Below are 22,007 nucleotides of genomic sequence, written 5' to 3' on the forward strand. Positions count from 1 at the left end.
TATGTTCTCCTCATGAGCATCTATGCCTCTTTTAATGCATCCCATTATTTTATTTGCCTTAGTAGCAGCTGCCTGACACTGGCCACTGAATATGAGTTTGTCATCCACCCATACACCCAGGTCTTTTTCATTGACGGTTTTGCCCAGAGTTTTAGAATTAAGCACATAGTTATACATCTTATTACTTCTACCCAAGTGCATGACCTTACATTTATCCCCATTAAAGCTCATTTGCCATTTATCAGCCCAAGCTTCTAGTTTCCACAAATCATCCTGTAATATAAAATTGTCCTCCTCACAGGTCACTGTGTAACCCCAACCTAATGGGTGTACTAAGATGGTAGCTCTTTGTTTTGTTCACCTAACAATAGAATATGTGTAATGTCTTTGAAATGGATATTTGTTTGATAATCCAAAATTCTGACATTTTAGAATAATATGGGATATTATGTATTTTTTTTAAAATGGTCATGTAAAGCTTTAAATGTCTTGGACAGGTAGTCGATACACACTGAAGGTTCTTACTAAATGACTGTTAGCAGAGACACAGTGTGTATTAGAATATTTTATAATTTTTCATTATACAGCGATTAAAGGGAATCTGTCCATAAGATCCACTTTCCCAAAATATGAGCATAAATGTAAATTCATCGATGCTTCTATATCATCTATCTGTTGCTGCATTCCTGAGTAATTTTTATTCATATGTTAATGAGGCATTAAGTGCTCTGGGAGTGATGGAGCACTTCTGGAACCTTTTCCTCTTGAGGTTGATTCCCTACCAAACCCCGGCCTTGATTGATATCTCACTGTCAGGAGCCAGGCAGGGAAATCAGACAGTGAGCTATCATAGACGATATATTGCATGAATGTGTCACACTTTTGCCTCTTTCCTTTTAGTTGACCATGTGGTTCCAGACCCGGGATCAAATATTTTAGCTTCATTTGAAAAATGGCACGAGGTAGCGGATACCAAATCCTGCTGTGATTACTCCCTCCACGTAGACATCACCAGCTGGTATGATGGGATCCGAGAGGAGCTGGACATTCTGATGCAAGACAAAGGTATATACTCAGGGTATACAGGGACCTGTCACTATTTTCTGTTCACATCTACATAGTGGTTACAGTCCACAACAGGTGCTACCTGTGCCCTATGACCCTTTTCCTTGCATACAACACTAATCTTCCCTTTAAACCAGATAGAATCCACGACAGAACCATCAATATAGATATAAACGCATGTCGTAAAGGGATCAGACGATTTTCTAATACGTATAGCGGTGTTCAGACTCTATCTCTTTGGCAGATATCAGGTGAAGGAACGATTGGGCATGTTGGATCTTCACATGCTCGATCCTTTTGTTCTGATTGTCAAATGCAGCCCTTGGTCGTTTTGAGGGGGGGGCAGTATCCTTTAATGGGTTGTTCAGCCTTCGGCTACAAGTCTGCAGTCAATCTATGTGACTGCAGACTTGTGAAACTTCAAAACACACACACTACGCGATGTGACGATTCGCTGGCGCAAAGGATAACCAGACACGTTACTTCAGGTAGTTGATTTGCAAATATGCCGTCACATGCCGAGTAGATGAGCACGGCCTCGCTCAATATAGGTGTATTGAATGTAGCTGGACACAGTCTAGTTGAAATGTGGCCGAAAGTATACAAATCCAGTGACATTATACACAGGAGCTCTGTATGTAGTGTACAGGTAATACAGTGATCAACAGTGACATTATACACAGGAGCTCTGTATATAGTGTCAGTGTACAGGTAATACAGGGATCACCAGTGACATTATACACAGGAGCTCTGTATATAGTGTATAGTGTACAGGTAATACAGTGATCACAAGTGACATCATATACAAGAGCTCTGTATACAGTGTATAGTGTCAGTGTACAAGGTAACACACTGACTTACCAGTGATGTCTCTATTTGAAGTCCTTTAGCTTATAGTTGATTGCTCCCAGAGCACATTCCCTGACTTATAGGCCATGTTCACACATTGTGGTTTTTACCGCGGAACCACGGCGATTTTGCAGCTGCAGGTCCGCTGCAGTTTCCATTGCGTTTACAGTAACATCCTGAACTTGGTCCACACCCCAAATCAAGTTTCTGAGACTGGGATAAAAGTTATGAAATAAAAAAATATGAAATATCATCTTTGAATGTGAGTCCTGGGAAGCGCTGCCATTCATGGGCTGGATGTGCTTTTCTTGAACTACTCATCCTGTGTGAGCCTTACTCTGGCTCTCTCACTTGGATCCACCCGAGGCAAGCTGCAGGCCCTGTATATTGAAAAGTATCTCAGAGGGAATTTGGAGGATACACGATCTAAAGCCATTTTAGTCTTTTATCAGGTGAGTGCATAAAATTGTGCACCCTTTAAAGACTATAATATTGTGTTTACGCACTTAGGGCGCCACAATTTGTCTGTTCTTCTCTCCCAAACAGGGTTTTTTTGTTTACAGTAACATGTAAACCCTATGGAAACCGCAAAACACTGTGCACATGCTGCAGGAAAAACCGCGCGGGAACGCAGCTGTTTACAGCCCGCAGCATGTCACTTCTTTGTGCAGAATTGCGGCGGAATAGGAATGCATTGATCCGCTTACTTCCCGCATGGTGCTCTGCCCACCATGCGGGAAGTAAGCGGATAATGTGCGGGTGGTAACCGGGGTGGAGGAGAGGAGACTCTCCTCCATGCCCCAGGAACCATATTTGTGTAAAAAAAAAAAAGAATTAAAATAAAAAATAATGATATACTCACCTCCCAGCGCTGCAAGTGGCTGTCCGGTCTCAAGTTTGCTATGCGAGCAGGGCCTGACCGTGACGTCACAAAGGTCCTTCTCGCATAGCATCTCTGGAACCGGACCGCCGCTTGCAGTGCCGAGGAGATCGGGACGTCAGAGGGTGAGTGCATCATTATTTTTATTATTTTTAACATTACTATTGATGCTGCATATGCAGCATCAATAGTAAAACCAGTGCAGGATAAACCCGCAGCGGAACCCACAAAACAAACCGCAATAAATCTGCAGGGATAACCGCAGCGGGTTTGCCCTGCAGATTTATCAAATCCGCTGCGGGAAAACCCGCGAGAGAACCTGCAACCCCCTTCCCACGTGTGAACATAGCCATACACTACGTCAGATAAAAAAAATGGCGACATACTGCTAACCTACACAGTAACAGTTTGTGCTCCCAATGGAAAACAGCATTCTAAAAAGAATGGTAAATTATATTACAGCAGCAATGTTCCCTATTTGGTCCTTACAGTAATTATGTCCGTCCATTTGCCACCATAAACTAATAATGTAAGTTCCTCATTTTGGCCTCCCTCAACCTGGCCCATTTAATTAATAATGTCCCCCATCTTGGGCCCTTATATTCCCCCATCTTGGGCCCCTATGTCCTTGGTGCTGGCCCTTATGTCCCTTGTGCTGACCCCTATGACCCTTGTGCTGGCCCCTGATCTTAGGTCCATGGTCCCATGTCCCTGGACCCACATGCCGCATCCACAGAATAAGAAAAAAAAAGGAACTCTTCTTACTTACTTGATCTCCCAGCACCGCTCTCTTCAGATCCGGCACGGTCGTGTTAAAATGGTTGCTGACCTATTAGAGGCTGGCGGCTGACATCAGGCAGACGGCTTATGAAAATGACCACAATGGGTGCAGTGATGTCAGCCGTCGGCTTCTCATAGGTTGGCGGCCATGTTAACGATTGCATTGCAGACTTTCTGCACTGCAATATATTTCAACGGAAGAAGACGTACAATCAATTGAAACCGTCCTGTTCGGGGGCCCACAAGAGAATCATCCAGTGTGATCATTTTCTGAGCACATTTTCTTTTTGTTAGTATTTTTGTGCTTTTTTTTTGTTTTCCAAAAGTATTTTTGAAATACCGCTCGCACTTTTTTGTGGTGGAAATACTGCACAAACACGCAAAGGAAAACCCAGTCCATGCGTCTTTTGCTGAGATTTTTTGTAGCCTTTCCATTGACTTATAAAGCATTCAGTATCTTTACATGTTACGTCTTTTAAACACTTAGTGTATGTTCCCATGATGAGTTTTTGATGAGTTTTTTTTTCTGCTCCGTATTTTCGAAAAAATGCAAGTAACCTCTTTTACTTGAAATGGGGTCGAAAATCTGCAACATCAAAAACTCATCATGGGAACCTAGCCTTAACGTCTTTGGAAAGTCTAAAGCATTTAAAAGAAGCTCAAAAGCCTGAACATGTGAACAGCGAGTCGTTTTTGCATAGAAATTAGATGCTTATTCTTTTGAGACATTTTTTTTTTTGTCGTCGTTTTCCTTTATGGATGAAAAAAAAATCTCTGGGGATAAAGGCGCAGTGTGAACACACTCTTTGGATGCCACTGATATCTGCTGTACTTGATTTGCATGATGTAAATCAGATTTAATAAATTTTAACCTATATAATAATAATAATAATAATAAAAAAAATTATTAATACAGAAAAAAAAACGTAATGGTAACTTGGGTGATTTAAGGCCTAGTAGACTCTTCAGGGTTTCAGGCCTGTTAAACCTCTGAGGGTTGCAAGCCTGTTAGACCTCTGAGGGTTTCAGGCCTGTTAGACCTCTGAGGGTTTCAGGCCTGTTAGTCCTCTGAAGGTTTCAGGCCTGTTAGACCTCTCAGGGTTTCAGGCCTGTTAGACCTCTCAGGGTTTCAGGCCTGTTAGACCTCTCAGGGTTTCAGGCCTGTTAGACCTCTGAGGGTTTGAGGCCTGTTAGATCTTTCAGGGGTTCAGGCCTGTTAGATCTCTCAGGGTTTCAGGCCTGTTAGACCTCTGAGGGTTTCAGGCCTCTTAGAACTCTGAGGGTTTCAGGCCTGTTAGACGCCTCAGTATTTCAGGCCTGTTAGACCGCTCAGGGTTTCAGGCCTGTTAGACCTCTGAGGGTTTCAGGCCTGTTAGATCTCTCAGCGTTTAAGGCCTGTTAGACCTCTCAGGGTTTCAGGCCTGTTAGACCCCTCAGTATTTCAGGCCTGTTAGACCTCTCAGGGTTTCAGGTCTGTTAGACTTCTGAGAGTTTCAGGCCTGTTAGACCTCTCAGGGTTTCAGGCCTGTTATACGCCTCAGTATTTCAGGCCTGTTAGACCGCTCACATGCATTGACTGGCACTGGAAAGTGAAGGCTGCTTCCAGTACACGTGGGCCACCCAGCCACAGTACAACGCCGGTGTGAAATTTCCACCTAGCTCTTGCATCAGACACTTCAATCAAAGCAATAGAATGCCAAGAAAGGAGAAACTGACATTAATAATATTTTTAATTTCTATAGCGCCAACGTATTCCGTCGCACTTTACATTTTAGACATATTGCTGACTGCAAGTCTACAGCACAGGACAATTTCGGCAGCACATTTCTCCACAGCGTTAGAATGAGATTTAGTTACACTTGCCTTTATTTGCTTTTTGTTTTTTTGGGGGGAACTGACAAAAAATACATTTAAAAAAGGATCTGATGCATAACTGATACAATCGGAAGCAGAGCGACCCCACCGATTATTTACAGGGTCCGTCTGGCTTCTACAGATGAAAAAGTTGTGCATGATGCACAAAAATGGTCACATAACGGACCCCAAACGATAATCTCTCACCCCAAAGGTGAGAAAACAGAATTCCCAAATGTTCCACACTTCAATGCCGGGGACCTAAACTTACAATGGCAAATTCCTCTTGTAACCAGTTTGTCTTTACATAGTCATATTGGTTCCGCCATTTTTAGGAGACCTAACAGTGTTTCTTTATTTCCTCTTTACAGGTGTCAATTCATTCCAGGTGTACATGGCCTACAAAGACCTATACCAAATGTCAGATAGCCAGGTACCTGTGTGCTTCAGTTTTCTGACATTAGAACACAAATTCCGATTTTTCTACATAGAGCGCTGCTCTTCTCCATTGACTGTGTCTGGTATTGCCATTCATTTGGATAGACCTGAGTTGCAGTACCAGACGCAGCCTGTGGATAACAGTGGAGCTGTTTCTGGAAAAACATTCCAACCTTTGTTTCCTAATCCCACAAAACCATTTTTGACGTTGTCTCTTTTGTGTTTTAATTAGTCAAAACCCTGAATTTATATATATATATATATATATCCTTATTTTCAGCTGTATGAAATCTTTACCTTCCTTAAGGTACACGGTGCTGTAATTATGGTGCATGCCGAAAATGGAGATTTAATAGCTCAGGTGAGTCAGAGTTTTTAGTAAACTGGTAAATATTATTTTAGTTTTCACGCAGAAAACCATCCATTTACATAGACCAGATTCTTAGTGATAGATATTTGGTTCTATCGTATACTATGTTTACTGGACCATCGCACTAAAATTTCATTTTTCCTTGTTATTTTAGGATGTTTTACTGTATTTATTAGTTCCAGTAAAGTCAATTGGGTATTTGACTTCAGTTTTACTGCAGGTCGTAAATCAAGAAGCTTTCTTATTAACCTGGCGTGTAGTTTGCTGACATCTAGTGGCAAAGAAGTAAATTGCAACACTTTTTTTTTTCATAGTTCAGTTTTCCATGACAAACAATACTTAAAATGTATGTTTTTTGCACACAGAAATGAATTTAGCTACTTCTGGACCAGCCATAGACTATAAATGTTCGGGCAATCTGCTTTCTGCTCTGCAATGATGCATAGTATAGCAGCTGTATGGCATTGTGCAGCTGCAGGAGCGAGGAGCTGGCTGTCAAACACAGCTGGACACCCCATAGAGAAGGCAGAGATGGTTTATTATCGCTTCTGCCTTTTCTATCTCTGTAAGCACAAAATTGAACAACCATTCGGTATACAGTATAGGAAGCGCTGACGGCCAGGTGCGGACTGGGGCTGAAATTCAGTCCTGGCATTTGAAACCACACAGGCCCATGTTGTCCTCGTCCCCAAGAACCAGATGGGATATATTACTAATATTACCCTGCATGGAGGAAAGAAAGATTTACTACAAGATCAATATTTCAAATGATACCCATGGCATGTTGGGTAAGTGACGGAGTCAGTGACTTTGTGCTTCATCACAACTGTTAACAGTATGGGTGTCCTGAGAACACAGATTCTGTTAACAATGTAGCAGACAAAGCAGCCCACAACCAGACCGGCCCTTCTGGCATTTGCCAGAATTGCCCAATGGCCAGTCCGGCCCTGCTGACGACGCTTCGTCCTCTGGGCCCAGTGGTCATGCAGTAGCTGTGTGTTTGGAGTGAGCAAGAGCTGCTGTGTCCTTGGAGACCCAGACAGCTCTGCTGTGTCCTTGGAGACCCAGACAGCTCTGCTGTGTCCTTGGAGACCCAGACAGCTCTGCTGTGTCGTTGGAGACCCAGACAGCTCTGCTGTGTCCTTGGAGATACAGTCAGCTCTGCTGTGTCCTTGGAGACCCAATCAGCTCTACTGTGTCCTTGGAGACCCAATCAGCTCTGCTGTGTCCTTGGAGACCCAGACAGCTCTGCTGTGTCCTTGGAGACCCAGACAGCTCTGCTGTGTCCTTGGAGACCCAGACAGCTCTGCTGTGTCTTTGGAGACCCAGACAGCTCTGCTGTGTCCTTGGAGACCCAGTCAGCTCTGCTGTGTCCTTGGAGACCCAGACAGCTCTGCTGTGTCCTTGGAGACCCAGACAGCTCTGCTGTGTCCTTGGAGACCCAATCAGCTCTGCTGTGTCCTTGGAGACCCAATCAGCTCTGCTGTGTCCTTGGAGACCCAGACAGCTCTGCTGTGTCTTTGGAGACCCAGACAGCTCTGCTGTGTCCTTGGAGACCCAGTCAGCTCTGCTGTGTCCTTGGAGATACAGTCAGCTCTGCTGTGTCTTTGGAGAGCCAGTCAGCTCTGGCGTGTCCTTGGAGACCCAGTCAGCTCTGCTGTGTCCTTGGAGATACAGTCAGCTCTGCTGTGTCTTTGGAGACCCAGACAGCTCTGCTGTGTCCTTGGAGACCCAATCAGCTCTGCTGTGTCCTTGGAGACCCAGTCAGCTCTGCTGTGTCTTTGGAGACCCAGACAGCTCTGCTGTGTCCTTGGAGACCCAGTCAGCCCTGCTGTGACCTTGGAGACCCAGTCAGCTCTGCTGTGTCCTTGGAGACCCAGTCAGCTCTGCTGTGTCCTTGGAGCCCCAGTCATCTCTGCTGTGTCATTGGAGACCCGAGTCAGCTCTGCTGTGTCCTTGGAGACCCAGTGAGCTCTGCTGTGTCCTTGGAGACCCAGACAGCTCTGCTGTGTCCTTGGAGGCCCAGTCTGCTCTGCTGTGTCATTGGAAGCCCAGTCAGCCCTGCTGTGTCATTGGAGGCCCAGTCTGCTCTGCTGTGTCATTGGAAGCCCAGTCAGCTCTGCTTTGTCATTGGAAGCCCAGTCAGCTCTGCTTTGTCATTGGAGGCCCAGTCTGCTCTGCTGTGTCATTGGAAGCTCAGTCAGCTCTGCTGTGTCCTTGGAGACCCAGTGAGCTCTGCTGTGTCATTGGAGGCCCAGTCAGCTCTGCTGTGTCATTGGAGACCCAGTGCGCTCTGCTGTGTCCTTGGAGATCCAGTCAGCTCTGCTGTGTCCTTGGAGGCCCAGTCAGCTCTGCTGTGTCCTTGGAGACCCAGTCAGCTCTGCTGTGTCATTGGAGGCCCAGTCAGCTCTGCTGTGCAGGCAGAAGGCAGAGTTTCCAATGTAACCTGGAGCTAATATACCATCATGTTGAAGAAAAAATAAAAAGCAGAGGCCAATCCAAGTAGCACCACCCCAGCAATCCTCCCCTCCTGAATCTGATATAAAAATAATGGTTCCCGAAAGGGGAACACAACATTTAGAACATACTTCTTTAGTAGTCCCTTGCTGTATCAATTTCACCTGTGTGATGGCTGCAGCCTCATTCCCCTGAAGAAGCCAGTAATGGCGAAACATGTCGGGAGGCAGCTGTTTTACCTTTTAGATCAGCTAGTCCATATTGGTGACATATGCCATAGAGCGGCCCCCAAGGCTAAAACACCATTGACATTAACAATTCAATGTCCGGTTACTGTTGATAGGCCTCATATGGGGAAGTATTGAATAATACTTACACCTAAGGGTATGTTCACACGTTCAGGATTTCCATCCTTTTTTTTTCCTGACTGTTTTTTAAAAAACTGCAGCTCTTGGCAGAAAACGCAGGTCCTTTTTTTGGTCCTTTTTTGGTCCGTTTTTGATGCGTTTTTTGATGCGTTTTTTGATGCGTTTTTTTGATGCAGTTTTCTAGCCAGAGTCTGTGTGTTTTCTAGGAATTTTTTTAGGGTTAAAATGGCTGAAAATACCCTAACCCTACCCCTAACCCTAACCCTACCCCTAACCCTACCCCTAACCCTACCCCTAACCCTACCCCTAACCCTAACCCTACCCCTAACCCTACCCCTAACCCTACCCCTAACCCTACCCCTAACCCTAACCCTACCCCTAACCCTACCCCTAACCCTAACCCTACCCCTAACCCTAACCCTACCCCTAACCCTACCCCTAACCCTACCCCTACCCCTATTCTAACCTTAGTGAAAAAAAAAAAAAAAAAAAATTCTTTATTTTTTTTATTGTCCCTACCTATGGGGGTGACAAAGGGGGGGGGGGGGGGTGTCATTTACTATTTTTTTATTTTGATCACTGAGATAGGTTATATCTCAGTGATCAAAATGCACTTTGGAACGAATCTGCCGGCCGGCAGATTCGGCGGGCGCACTGCGCATGCGCCCGCCATTTTGCAAGATGGCGGCGCCCAGGGAGAAGACGGCCGGACGGACACCGGGACGCCGGGTGAGTATAAGGGGGGGAGATTAGGGCACGGGGGGGGCATCAGAGCACTGGGGGGGGGGCATCGGAGCACTGGGGGGGGCATCGGAGCACGGGGGGGCGGGATCGGAACACGGGGGGGGCAGCCACACTCCGCCCACGCACTTCCGCCCGCTCCCCCGCACTTCCTGCTGCAGCGGTTCTGCACATCAAATCGCAGTAAAACCCGCAGATATATTTTTGATCTGCGGGTTTTACTGCGGTTTGGACCTCACAATGGAGGTCTATGGGTGCAGAACCGCTGCGGCTCCGGAAAAAGAATTGACATGCTCCTTCTTTTTTCCGGGAGCTATTCAGCGCGTCTTTTTTTTTACAATTTCCGGACCATGTGCACAGTGTGTCCTGTTTTCCATAGGGTACAGTGTACTGTACCCTGCATGGAAAACAGCTGCGGAACCGCAGCGGCAAAACCGCCGCGGTTCCGCGGTAAAAAACGCACTGTGTGAACATGGCCTAAGTAATAGCCATCAGACAGATGAAATTGATACACCAATTTCATTGTGAGAGGAGGAATTATATTCACCCCTAATGGCTATTACAGTAAATTGGGACATCGCTATCTAATATCGACTCTGTATTTTTAAACAAGCACAATCTCATTATCATCGTTATAGTTTGATAAACGTTATTTTTTTAATCTTAGAATCTTTAGTTAGGGTCTATTTCCATTCAACAACTTGTAAGTTATATTGTTAAACCCTGCACTGTTTGTATTTTGAACAATTTTGGAGAGCTGCAGTACCACACACAACCATTGGTCAGGGGTGGCGCTCTTTCTGGAAGAAAGCCATTTTTTTCGTATTATATCCAACCCTTTAAACATAATTTAGTACATTTACTAATACGGCACCAAGTGTTACACCTGGCTGTACTGTGAGCGCTGCGTCCGCCATATTCCTCTATAGAGGTAGCGGTATATTGCAGTGAAAGCCATGGATTATACTGGTAGAAAATCTTATTCCGGACTCCATTGTTTGTAAAACTCAATATTGATAAATAAAAGATCTCCATTAATCACATGAATAAGGAACCTTTGGTCCCTGTTCACACATTTGCATTCCTCAAAGTGATGTGTGATATTAAGGCAGATCATTAAATGGACAATTCAGACAATCTTGTATTCTTCCAACATATTTTTTTATTTATTTTTTCTCCATTTTTATTGAATAGGAACAAAAACGGATATTAGAAATGGGCATAACTGGACCGGAAGGACATGCTCTGAGCCGACCTGAGGAGGTACGTGCATTGTGTTTATTTCTGCTATTCAGTCATTTAACACCAGCTAAACTTTTTACATTAAAAAAAACCCTAAATTTTCACTCTTGTTTTGGATTCATATCATTTAATTCCTTGACTAAGTAAAAATCTAAAAAAAAAAAAATAACATTCTAGCTACTGACAGTCACCACTAGAGGGCGCCTAAGAGGTTACCATATACTGTCTTATTATTGAGTTCAATGTATATTCTGTCTGCAGTAAGCTCCTAAGCTCCCTCTAGTGGCGACTGAAGGTAGACAGCATGTTACATGACAATGGCCTGAAAAGACCTCATAGACCAGCTTTTTTTTTTCTCGTTAGTTTTCGCCACTTTGACTTTCAACATGCATAACTCTTTATTTCCTTTCATGGTTGTTTAAAACACACACACACACACACACATACACACACTGCTTAGCATAAATGAGTGCATCCCCTTTGCAAAGTAAGTTTTCAATCAATATCTCACTGAACACAAGAAACAATTTTCGAGGTTCATAAAAGATTTTTTAACCTATAACTTGGTTAACTCGGGTAAATCTCATCAGACATTATATGGGTGGACTCCACCACTGCTGCCGCCCTGTAGACTTTAGCAAAAGCCAGTATCCTGGCGAAACGCGTGTCGGGGTCACATGCCCCAATCTTATTCTTGGACCAGACTTGATGACTTTCCCTGAGGGTAGATCTGCTACATAAAGAAAAAGGGAATATCACTCCTGCCTGATGCTCGCTGGATCTCCTCCATTTTACGGTGAATCAGCTACATTTTGAGCAGTGAATTATTCAGGTTCGCCGCTCTCGGCAACGTCCTTGAAAGATCAAGCGACTGTATATAATGTAAAGTTACGATGTGGATGATAAAATTTTCATCGCGTTCCCTCTGGACATACTGTCAGCAAGTTTTTTTTTTGCCGTTTCAGTAATAAAAAGCTTTCCATCGCAGCTTCTGAAGAAAAATTATTGGTAAATAGATATAAATATTGTGCATTTTTATTTTATTTTTGAATAATTCAAAACACTTTAAAGATAAAAATTAACACTGTCTTATCAATTCTGAGTTCACATAGTAGTCATAGAGCTGTATAGGTGCTTGCCCTACAATTAAAATCATGAGATATCTATCAGAGCTAAAAAATAATAATAATAATAATAATTGAGCAACAAATCTACTGTATAATTGTCTAAAGGTCACTTCCGTCTTTCTGTCCTTCTGTCTTTCTGTCACGGATATTCATTGGTCGCGGCCTCTGTCTTTCATGGAATCCAAGTCGCTGATTGGTCGCAGCAAAACAGCCATGACCAATCAGCGACGGGCACAGTCCGGAAGAAAATGGCCGCTCCTTACTCCCCGCAGTCAGTGCCTGTCGCCCGCATACTCCCCTCCAGTCACCGCTCACACAGGGTTAATGCCGGCGGTAACGGACCGCGTTATGCCGCGGGTAACGCACTCCGTTACCGCTGCTATTAACCCTGTGTGTCCCCAACTTTTTACTATTGATGCTGCCTATGCGGCATCAATAGTAAAAATTGTAATGTTAAAAATAATAAAAAAACAAAAAACCTGCCATACTCACCCTCCGACGAGCCTCTCGCGCCGGCCGCCATCTTCCATTCCCAGCGATGCTTTGCGAAATTACCCAGAAGACTTAGCGGTCTCGCAAGAACACTAAGTCATCTGGGTAATTTCGCAATGTATCCTGGGAACGGAAGATGGCGGCAGCCGCACGCCTATCGCCGGAGCTTCGGTGGATCCCAGGGGGTGAGTATATCACTATTTTTTATTTTAATTATTTTTTTAACAGGGATATGGTGCCCACACTGCTGTATACTACGTGGGCTGTGTTAGATACCGCGTGGCTGCTATATACTACATAGGCAGTGTTATATACTCCGTGGGCTGTGCTAGATATTACGTGGCCACTGTTATATACTGCATGGGCAGTGTTATATACTATGTAGCTGGGCAATAAACTACGTGGCTGTGCTGTATACTAATGTGGCTCTGCGCTGTATACTACGTCGCTGGGCAATATACGTGGCTGGGCAATATACTACGTGGCTGGGCAATATACTACATGACTGAGCAGTATACTACGTGGCTGGGCAATATACTACGTGACTGGGCAATATACTACGTGGCTGGGCAATATACTACGTTGGTTGGGCAATATACTATGTGGGCTGTGCAATATACTACGTGGCTGGGCAATATACTACGTAGCTGGGCAATATACTACGTAGTTGGGCAATATACTACGTGACTGGGCAATATACTACGTGGCTGGGCAATATACTACGTTGGTTGGGCAATATACTACGTGACTGGGCAATATACTACGTGGCTGGGCAATATACTACGTTGGTTGGGCAATATACTATGTGGCTGGGCAATATACTATGTGGCTGGGCAATATACTACGTGGCTGGGCAATATACTACGTGGCTGGGCAATATACTACGTGACTGGGCAATATACTACGTGGCTGGGCAATATACTATGTGGCTGGGCAATATACTACGTGACTGGGCAATATACTACGTGGCTGGGCAATATACTACGTGGCTGGGCAATATACTACGTGACTGGGCAATATACTACGTGGCTGGGCAATATACTACGTGACTGGGCAATATACTACGTGGCTGGGCAATATACTATGTGGCTGGGCAATATACTATGTGGCTGGGCAATATACTACGTGGCTGGGCAATATACTATGTGGCTGGGCAATATACTATGTGGCTGGGCAATATACTACGTGGCTGGGCAATATACTACGTGGACATGCATAATCTAGAATACCCGATGCGTTAGAATCAGGCCACCATCTAGTACTCTTAATATTTGCTGTTAGTTGTGATGCACTTCCGGCAGCCACCACTATCTGAGTTTACTGCGTCTAATTTATTACTGACTCTTAACCCCTTAATGACCGCCAATACGTTTTTTAACTGACCTGAGATATAAGAGAATAGCATTACTATACAGGTGACAATCCAGCATCTGTCGGCTGTACACTATAGCTGACAACTTGCTGCATCAGCCACGATAAGTGTTTGCCCCGGCCAAATCTGTTTAACCCCTTAGATGCTGCTGTCAATAGGGACTACATCATTATAAATGGTTAACAGAGTGTGGCTTCTTCCTCTTTATCCCAATTGGTGCCCTCAGATCATGATTGTGTGGTCCTGATATTTGCGATGGCAATTCACGACCAAATAGCGGCCTTAGAGTCTGACGGCTGTTGTAACCTGTTCAGGCGTTAGAGGCATTTAGGTGGTAAAAATACACATTTTCATTTCTGTCATGCCACTTTGCATTAATTCCTGTAAAGCACCTGAAGGGTTAATAAACTACCTGACTGCAGTTTTCAATATGTCAGGGGGTGCGGTTTTTAAAATGGTATCACTTTTGGGGGTTTCCCAATATATGAGACCCCTAAAGTCACTTCAAACATGGATAGTTCCCTAAAAAAATAATTTTTCTTAATTTCCATGAAAAAAATGAAAAATGACTGCTACATTTTTAAACCTCCTAAAATGCTAATAAAATAAAATAACATTTTACAAATGGCTCTGATGTAAAGCTGACATGTGGGAAATGTTATTTATTAATGGTTTGCTGTGGTATGACTATCTGGATAAAAAGGATAATCATGAAAAGTTTGAAAATTGCTAATTTTTTAACATTTTTCTCAAATATCTGATATTTTTCATAAATAAACACAAAACATATTGACCTAAATTTACCATTATCATAAAGTGTAATGTGTCATGAAAAAACAATCTAAAAATTACTGGGATCTGTTGCAGAGTTATTACCACATAAAGTGACACTGGTCTGATTTCAAAAATTTGGCTCCGTCACTAAGGGGTTAAAGAATCACTCCAGCAAATCTCCCGTCTTTTTTTTGCGTATTTAGGTTTTTTTTATTAACCAGTTGAGGATCCGGACAGTTTCCCCTATTGCTAAACCAGGCACATTTTCAGGCTTTATCATAGATGTGTTTTTAACGGATCTAAAAAATGTTTCTCTTTTCATAAAATGTATTTTTATACACTTTCTTTTATGGGTTACAGGCAGGAAACATATTTTAAATTGAGAGTCCTCAGTGGTTGATACCGTTTAATGGCTAACTGAAAAGATGGTAACAAATTGCAGCTTTCGAGACTACATACGTCTCTTCATCAGGCAAAGACTAAAACAAATTCTGAAGAATCACATATTTATGCACAACATAGCACAGAAAAAAAAGGGTAGAAAACCATGGATAAGACAGACCATGGATAAGCCAGGTGACATGAAGCAGAATTACCATGAGTGATAAACAGTTATGTCCATAAATATTGGGCCAGTTCTTAGATAAGGATTGTTTTATTGTCCTCTGATTAGGGTCTGGTTCTGTTGTGATGACCCCTCATAGTCTGAGGGGCAAGTTCCTTAGTTGATGTAAAAAGACATAAATCCGTACGACACATTCATTCCTGCAGTGAGACTGTCAAAGGTCATCAACAGTTTATATTCCCAGACTCTTCTGTCTCTCTGAGATTTGAAGCTACCTTTTAGCACAAGTAATTTCATGTCCATAATGTTATGATTTGGGAGACAGAAATGTATTGCCACAGGTAGATCCATTCTTTTTTCTCTTATTGTGTGGCGGTGAGAATTCATTCTTGTTCTAAGCTTCTGCCCTGTCTCCCCCACATACAGACCCCCAGTTGGACATTTAGTACAAATAATTAGGTACACCACTTTAGAAGTGACGCAGCTGAAAGTACCTGGGATCTTGTAGTCCTGATGTGAGTTGGGATCTTTATCTTGTACGTGGTCATTATAAATTGACAGGTTTTACATTTTTTCTGGTTGCAAGGAAAGGTACCTGCAGCTGTTGGAGAGGACAGGGAGCTCTTGACAATGATGCTTCTTAGATTTGGGGGCTGTCTAAAACACTGTAGTGGGGGGTCTGGAAAAATAGATTGTAATCAGGCATCTGTTGTAGTAAAGGTTGTAATTTCCGTGCAGCTCCCCATAGCGCCACCAGATTTGGATTGTAGGTGACTCCTAGAGGTACCCGGTTATTTTCTTCTTTAGCTTTGTAATGTAGCAGGTGATTCCTTGATATCCTGGTGGCTCTTGTAATCTGGTTTTCAATTGTTCTTGGATGGTCGCCCTGATTCAAAAAGGTCTTTCTGAGGCGACCAAGGTGTTCATCCCTATCCATTGGGTTGGAACATATACGATTGTATCTGATGGCTTGGCTGTAGACAATAGAGTTTTTTATGTGTTTTGGATGGAAACTGTCCCATTTAAGGTATGTTGGACGGTCGATTGGCTTCTTATACAGGGATGTCTCTATTTCATTGTTCTGCAACTTAATGATGGTGTCCAAAAAGTTAATTTCAGTGCAGGAGTAGTTGAGTGTCAAGTTGATGGTGGGATGAAATTGATTAAAAAATTTCTTATCTAAGAACTGGCCCAATATTTATGGACGTAACTGTTTATCACTCGTGGTAATTCTGCTTCATGTTACCTGCCTTATCCATGGTCTGTCTTATCCATGTTCCCCCCCCCCCTTTTTTTTCTCTGTGCTGTGCATAAATATGTGAGTCTTCAGAATTTCTATTAGTCTTTGCCTGATGAAGAGACCTGAGTAGCCTCGAAAGCTTGCAATTTGTTACCATCTTTTCAGTTAGCCATTAAAAGGTATCAACCACTGAGGACTCTCAATTCTAAATATTTTCCTATCTACTGGCTAACACGGTACCAAGATATATATCTTTCCTGTATCAGGCAGAAAACAACAATTTGTACTGGCAATGTCTGTTTTTTTAATTATTTTTCTTGCTTTTTATTTTCATTTATGTTATACATTGTGCCCCTCAACAGTTCTCAAAAGACCTTTGTCAGGGGCATTTTTAATATATAAATACATTTTTATTACTGGTTTCCCATGTAACTGGGGCTGCTATATTATCCCCATTCACAGGGAAATTCAGCCTCCTTTCTGCTTAGCAGAGCTGACTGGGTTTGTTAGGACTCAACAGCTGCTACTCCCTCCCTACAGCCGGCAATCTGATCACTGATCCAGGGGAGGAAGAGCTGTTAGTGCTTACTATAATGTACACTGTATATACAGCGCTTGTTCAACGCTGTGAATACAGCGGTCAGGACAGTAAAGTTGGCAATAACCATCTCTGCTTTTCTTTCTGGGGAGTCAGGCTGTGTCTGACAGACAGCTTCCCACACCTTCATGATTTTGTTCAACTTTAGCAGCTTTACTCTGCATTGTCATTTTGAAATGTCACTGTAGAGTAAAGTGAGAACCGCCTGAATGTTTAAAGTATTTAGGCAGTTAGGAACTGGTTAAAGAATAATGTAGAGATTTTTGTGTATGTGTCACGCTGCTGCTATGCAGGGAGATGCAAGCTCCACTAGATGGCACTAGGGTGGCTGGAGGACTGCACACTGCCAGAGCAGACCTGCAGCGCAGCAGTGAGCCTACCACCAGGTGACATTTGTCAGTAGTGCAGTACCAAAGGAATAAACAAACACAGAGTCAGAGACAAGCCAGAAAGGTCAATACCGTTCAGGAGCGGAAATACCAAAGGCAAGAGACAAAAGCAGGTCAGGGTCTGAGCCGAGTCAAGTACCTCGGGAAGGGGAAACACAGTGTCGGGACGGGAAGAGAGGAGTAAACAAACGCAGGCACAGTAAGCAAAGGCAACAGGACAAATCAGGCTTTAAGCAGGGTCAGCTACTCACGCCGTAGGCAGAAACTATAACTGACACCGCCTGCAGGATTCAGATAAATAACAAACCTGAACCCAAAATGAGGCAGAGTAAAGTTAACCCCAGACCAGGAAGCGGAGAACAGGACTCAAAACCCGGCCTGGATCATGACAGTATGCCTTGAAAATACCTCTTTTAATTGGTGCTCAATGTTTGGGTTGTCTGCCTTGTTAATTCTTTCTTCCCCTCAGTATAAATATATGTGTGGCCAGAACAAAGGACTGGCACATGACTTATTCCTTCCAAGGACCATACTAAGGACCAGGGGGCCCTCATTACGGGTGGAAGAAAAGCAATTCCGACAGCTAAATAGGAAAAGGTTCTTTACAGTTAGATCAGTGAGAATGTCCTGTCTGTATACTCTTTTGCTTCCTCCCCTGCCCAGGAGCTGTGGTATGATCAGACCATGTTCCTGCACGGTCAGACACGGCCATTGCACAGTACACAGCAGGGGCACATGTATAAGATTATCTCAGCACAGGAACATTTTATTTAAACACATCCAATTGTGGAAATATTATTATTCCAAAATCTATTGATTTAAAATGTTGATTAAAATTAACTTTGTTCATAATAAAATCCCTTTAAGGATTTACTATATTTTTTTTTCTTCCAGCTTGAAGCTGAAGCAGTATTCCGAGCTATTGCCATAGCAAGCCAAATCAACGCCCCTGTCTATATTACCAAAGTGATGAGCAAGAGCTCTGCTGATGTCATTGCACAAGCCAGGAAGAGAGGTAAGCTCGAACCAGTCATACTAGTCCTGCAGCCACGCCTACACATCGGTCACTAAATTGGTCGCATCCTCTTTCTTCTTTATTATTACAAAGATGGATACTTGTAATATATTGTGATTTATATACTTTATAATTCTTAACTACAAATTGTTCAGTCTTGGCTTTCCTTCACATTTTCTGAGATGGGCATCATGAGACGACTTGCTTTTAAAAAACACGAAAACCTGATTTTGCTAGAGATCTCTGCCATATGTGTCTCTGTGTAGGCAGCCATTGGTAGTAATGTGAATTGCTTCCTGTCAAATGAATTAGGATTGTAAGGAATTTGAGTCCTTAGGCTAGTTTCACATTTGCGTTTAAAAACGAAGCGTTTAAAATGCATCCGCAGATGGTGAAAAAAACGCATGTAAACGCTTGCAAACGCTGCGTTTTTTAGACGCATGCGTTTTCGCATGCGGTAAAAAAAACACAGCGTTTTTACGCGTTTACATGCGTTTTTCTTGCGTTTGCGTCTTTGATACGCATGATGAGAAATTTCACAAGAGAAAAATCAAGATCCAGACACCACCAATGGGACTACAGAGGGCGTGTGACATGACTCTGTGGACCAAAATATGGAAAAATTATAGCTCTCAAAATGTGGTAACGCAAAAAATATTTTTTTGGAATAAAAAGCGTCTTTAGTGTGTGACAGCTGCCAATCATAAAAATCAACTAGAAAACCCACTATAAATAGAAATGGCTAGGGTTAGGGTTAGAATCCCTAGGGTTAGGGTTAGAGTTTGGATCCCTAGGGCTAGGGTTAGGGTTTGGATCCCTAGGGTTAGGGTTAGGGTTTGGATCCCTTTATCACCTTGATTAGTTAGGGTTTGGATCCCTTTATCACCTTGTGGTTAGGGTTAGGGTTTGGATCCCTAGGGTTAGGGTTTGGATCCCTAGGGTTAGGGTTACGGTTAGGGTGTGGATCCCTACGGTTAGGGTTAGGGTTTGGATCCCTAGGGTTAGGGTTAGGGCTAGGGTTAGGGTTTGGATCCCTTTATTACCTTGATGGTGGGGGGTGGCTTATCAGTGTGTAGACTTGTTTTTCTCTATGGAAACGCATGCGTTTAAAAACGCAACCAAACGCATGTGCTTAAAAACGCATGCGTTTAGATAAACAGCAATACGTTTTTTTGCCGCAAAAAAACGCATGCGTTTTTCTGCGGCAAAAAAACGCCTCTAGAAATTACTACATGTTGCATTTCCGCAACAAAACCCAAGCATAGAAACTACGCATGCGTCGTCAAACGCGGCCAAATACGTACAAAAAAAACGCATGCGTTTTTAATGTTAAATATAGGGAAAAAAAACGCAAGCTTTTTTTGCGCTAAAACGCAGCGGCAAAAACCGCAAATGTGAAACCAGCCTTAAAGGGAATTTTTCAGCATTTTTTTGCTATTTAATCTGAAGACAGCATGAGGTAGAGGTTAAAACACAGATTTCAGTGACACCTCTTTTATCAAGATCCGAGGTTTTGTTTGGTTGCAATGATTGTTTTTGCACCAGGGGTTTATCATTGCTGGGACACAGCAGCACCTGCCTACTAGTCTGACACGCCCCCTCCTGTGATGAGCACCTCCCTGTCTATGGACACACAGAGCAGGTGTGGGCGGGGTTAGCTTTCTCAGCTCTGCTTCATGCTAAATCTAAATAATTGTGTCAGATAGGCTGCACCCAGTAATCTATGTGATACATCGTTGGATTCAGATTCTTTTTGCCTACATTATGCTGCTCTCAGATGAGGTAGCAAAAACCTGCTGACGGAGTCTCTTTAAAAGATTATTTCGCTATCATGAGAGGGTAGGAATAAGTTACCGATGGTCCAGAAACTGGGATCCCCAGCAATCCCAAAGATCAGGGTGTTAGAACCCAAGAAACTGGACCCTGCAAAGCCCTGTTTTAACTCAACTTCACTCCATTCATTGTCTATAGTACTACCGGAAATAGATGAGCGCTTTCTCCTACAGTCCAATAGACAATTAATAGTGCAGAATATGAGCAATCATGCACCAATCAAGAAGGGGCTACAGATCCAATTTCTTGGTTTTCAAAGCCCTAGTCTCGGGATCAGTGGCGGTCCCAGTAGTTGGACTCCAACGATCAGTAAGTTCATAGAATATGGGATCACTTGATTCTTTTAAGAAATTAGCGGTAAGGTAAGAGTGAACATGTCTGTGTATTGGATTGCTGGTGATTGAGTTCTTAATTTATTTATTTTTTACTTACATTAAGGCGCATTGGTGTTTGGTGAGCCAATTACGGCGAGTTTAGGAACAGATGGAACCCATTACTGGAGCAAAAACTGGGCGAAAGCTGCAGCCTTTGTCACCGCCCCACCACTCAGTCCGGATCCCACCACACCGGACTACCTGAACACTATGCTAGCATGGTAAGAATTGAAGGAAAGGAGTTAACCCCTACCCCACCTCCCAATAATGGGCCAAGTATGCCATTTCCACAAGCCCTTTATGGCTGAGTCATTGCTGCATTGTATTATATGATTGTCTATTATATGAAATGAATAATCGGCGAGCAGGAACATGGAACTCCGAACTCCGTGGCAAACAGAATCATGAAGAAACAAATCTCTATACTCACCTTAGTAATTCCCTGGTGCTCCTGTGGCTGCGCTTATCTGGTCACCCCTCCAGGCTCTTATCTGGGGCCGCAGCCATGATGTGTTGTCAGTCTGTGATTGGCTGGCTATGTTTATTAAGGACAATAGCCCCCTCTTGTGGTCAGGAGAGGAAAACAACAAGCACATTGATCTTACATAGAAGCTCATAATTATGGAAATAGTCTTTTTTTAATCTCAATTCAACCAAGAGATTGAGATGACAGAAGAGAAAAAAAATATTTAATCTTATGAAGATGATAAATAACCCTAAAATAAAAATCATTCGTGCCCACTAGTGGTAATTAAACTGGGTCATTGTTCAAGGTTTTTTAATTATGCTCTTATGTATAATATATGACCTCCTGATTCTCGCCAGTACATAAAATATTGGGGAAAATAAGGATTAGGCATAATGAACTTCAACACCCAAATCCTATTAGGAGTGGATATTACATTTAAAGGGGATGTCCACTGTTACTTAAAGAGTGACCGGTATTTTAATTTTATAAATCAATAGTACACATAAAAATAAGTAACTTTGTAATAAATCTTATCAAAAAAATCTGCTTTTTTTCTCCTCCTGGACTGTATTCTCAAAATTCTAAATTCACAAGTAAAAATCTGTATTCAGTGAAGACAGATTATCACATGACTGAGATAGATGATCTAAAACTTCTTCATAGAACCTTATGAGCACCAACCGTCATCTCCTATCTCCATAATGTGAAAATCTGT

The 22,007-nt window shown here is 43.0% G+C and overlaps 1 protein-coding gene across 2 annotated transcripts in view; it reads left to right on the forward strand.

Annotated features, from left to right (window-relative positions):
• CRMP1 (collapsin response mediator protein 1) overlaps nt 1-22,007 on the forward strand; it is an 89,941-nt gene that overhangs the window by 48,819 nt on the left and 19,115 nt on the right. For both annotated transcript variants that reach the window (XM_069744823.1, XM_069744824.1), the window contains exons 4-9: nt 901-1,065; nt 5,800-5,861; nt 6,147-6,227; nt 10,997-11,065; nt 18,496-18,616; nt 20,888-21,044. In XM_069744823.1, coding sequence (XP_069600924.1) covers nt 901-1,065; nt 5,800-5,861; nt 6,147-6,227; nt 10,997-11,065; nt 18,496-18,616; nt 20,888-21,044 — 655 coding nt within the window. The remainder of the gene's footprint in view (nt 1-900; nt 1,066-5,799; nt 5,862-6,146; nt 6,228-10,996; nt 11,066-18,495; nt 18,617-20,887; nt 21,045-22,007) is intronic.

The sequence above is a fragment of the Ranitomeya imitator genome, chromosome 1 (assembly GCF_032444005.1).
Source record: "Ranitomeya imitator isolate aRanImi1 chromosome 1, aRanImi1.pri, whole genome shotgun sequence".
NCBI lineage: Eukaryota > Metazoa > Chordata > Amphibia > Anura > Dendrobatidae > Ranitomeya > Ranitomeya imitator.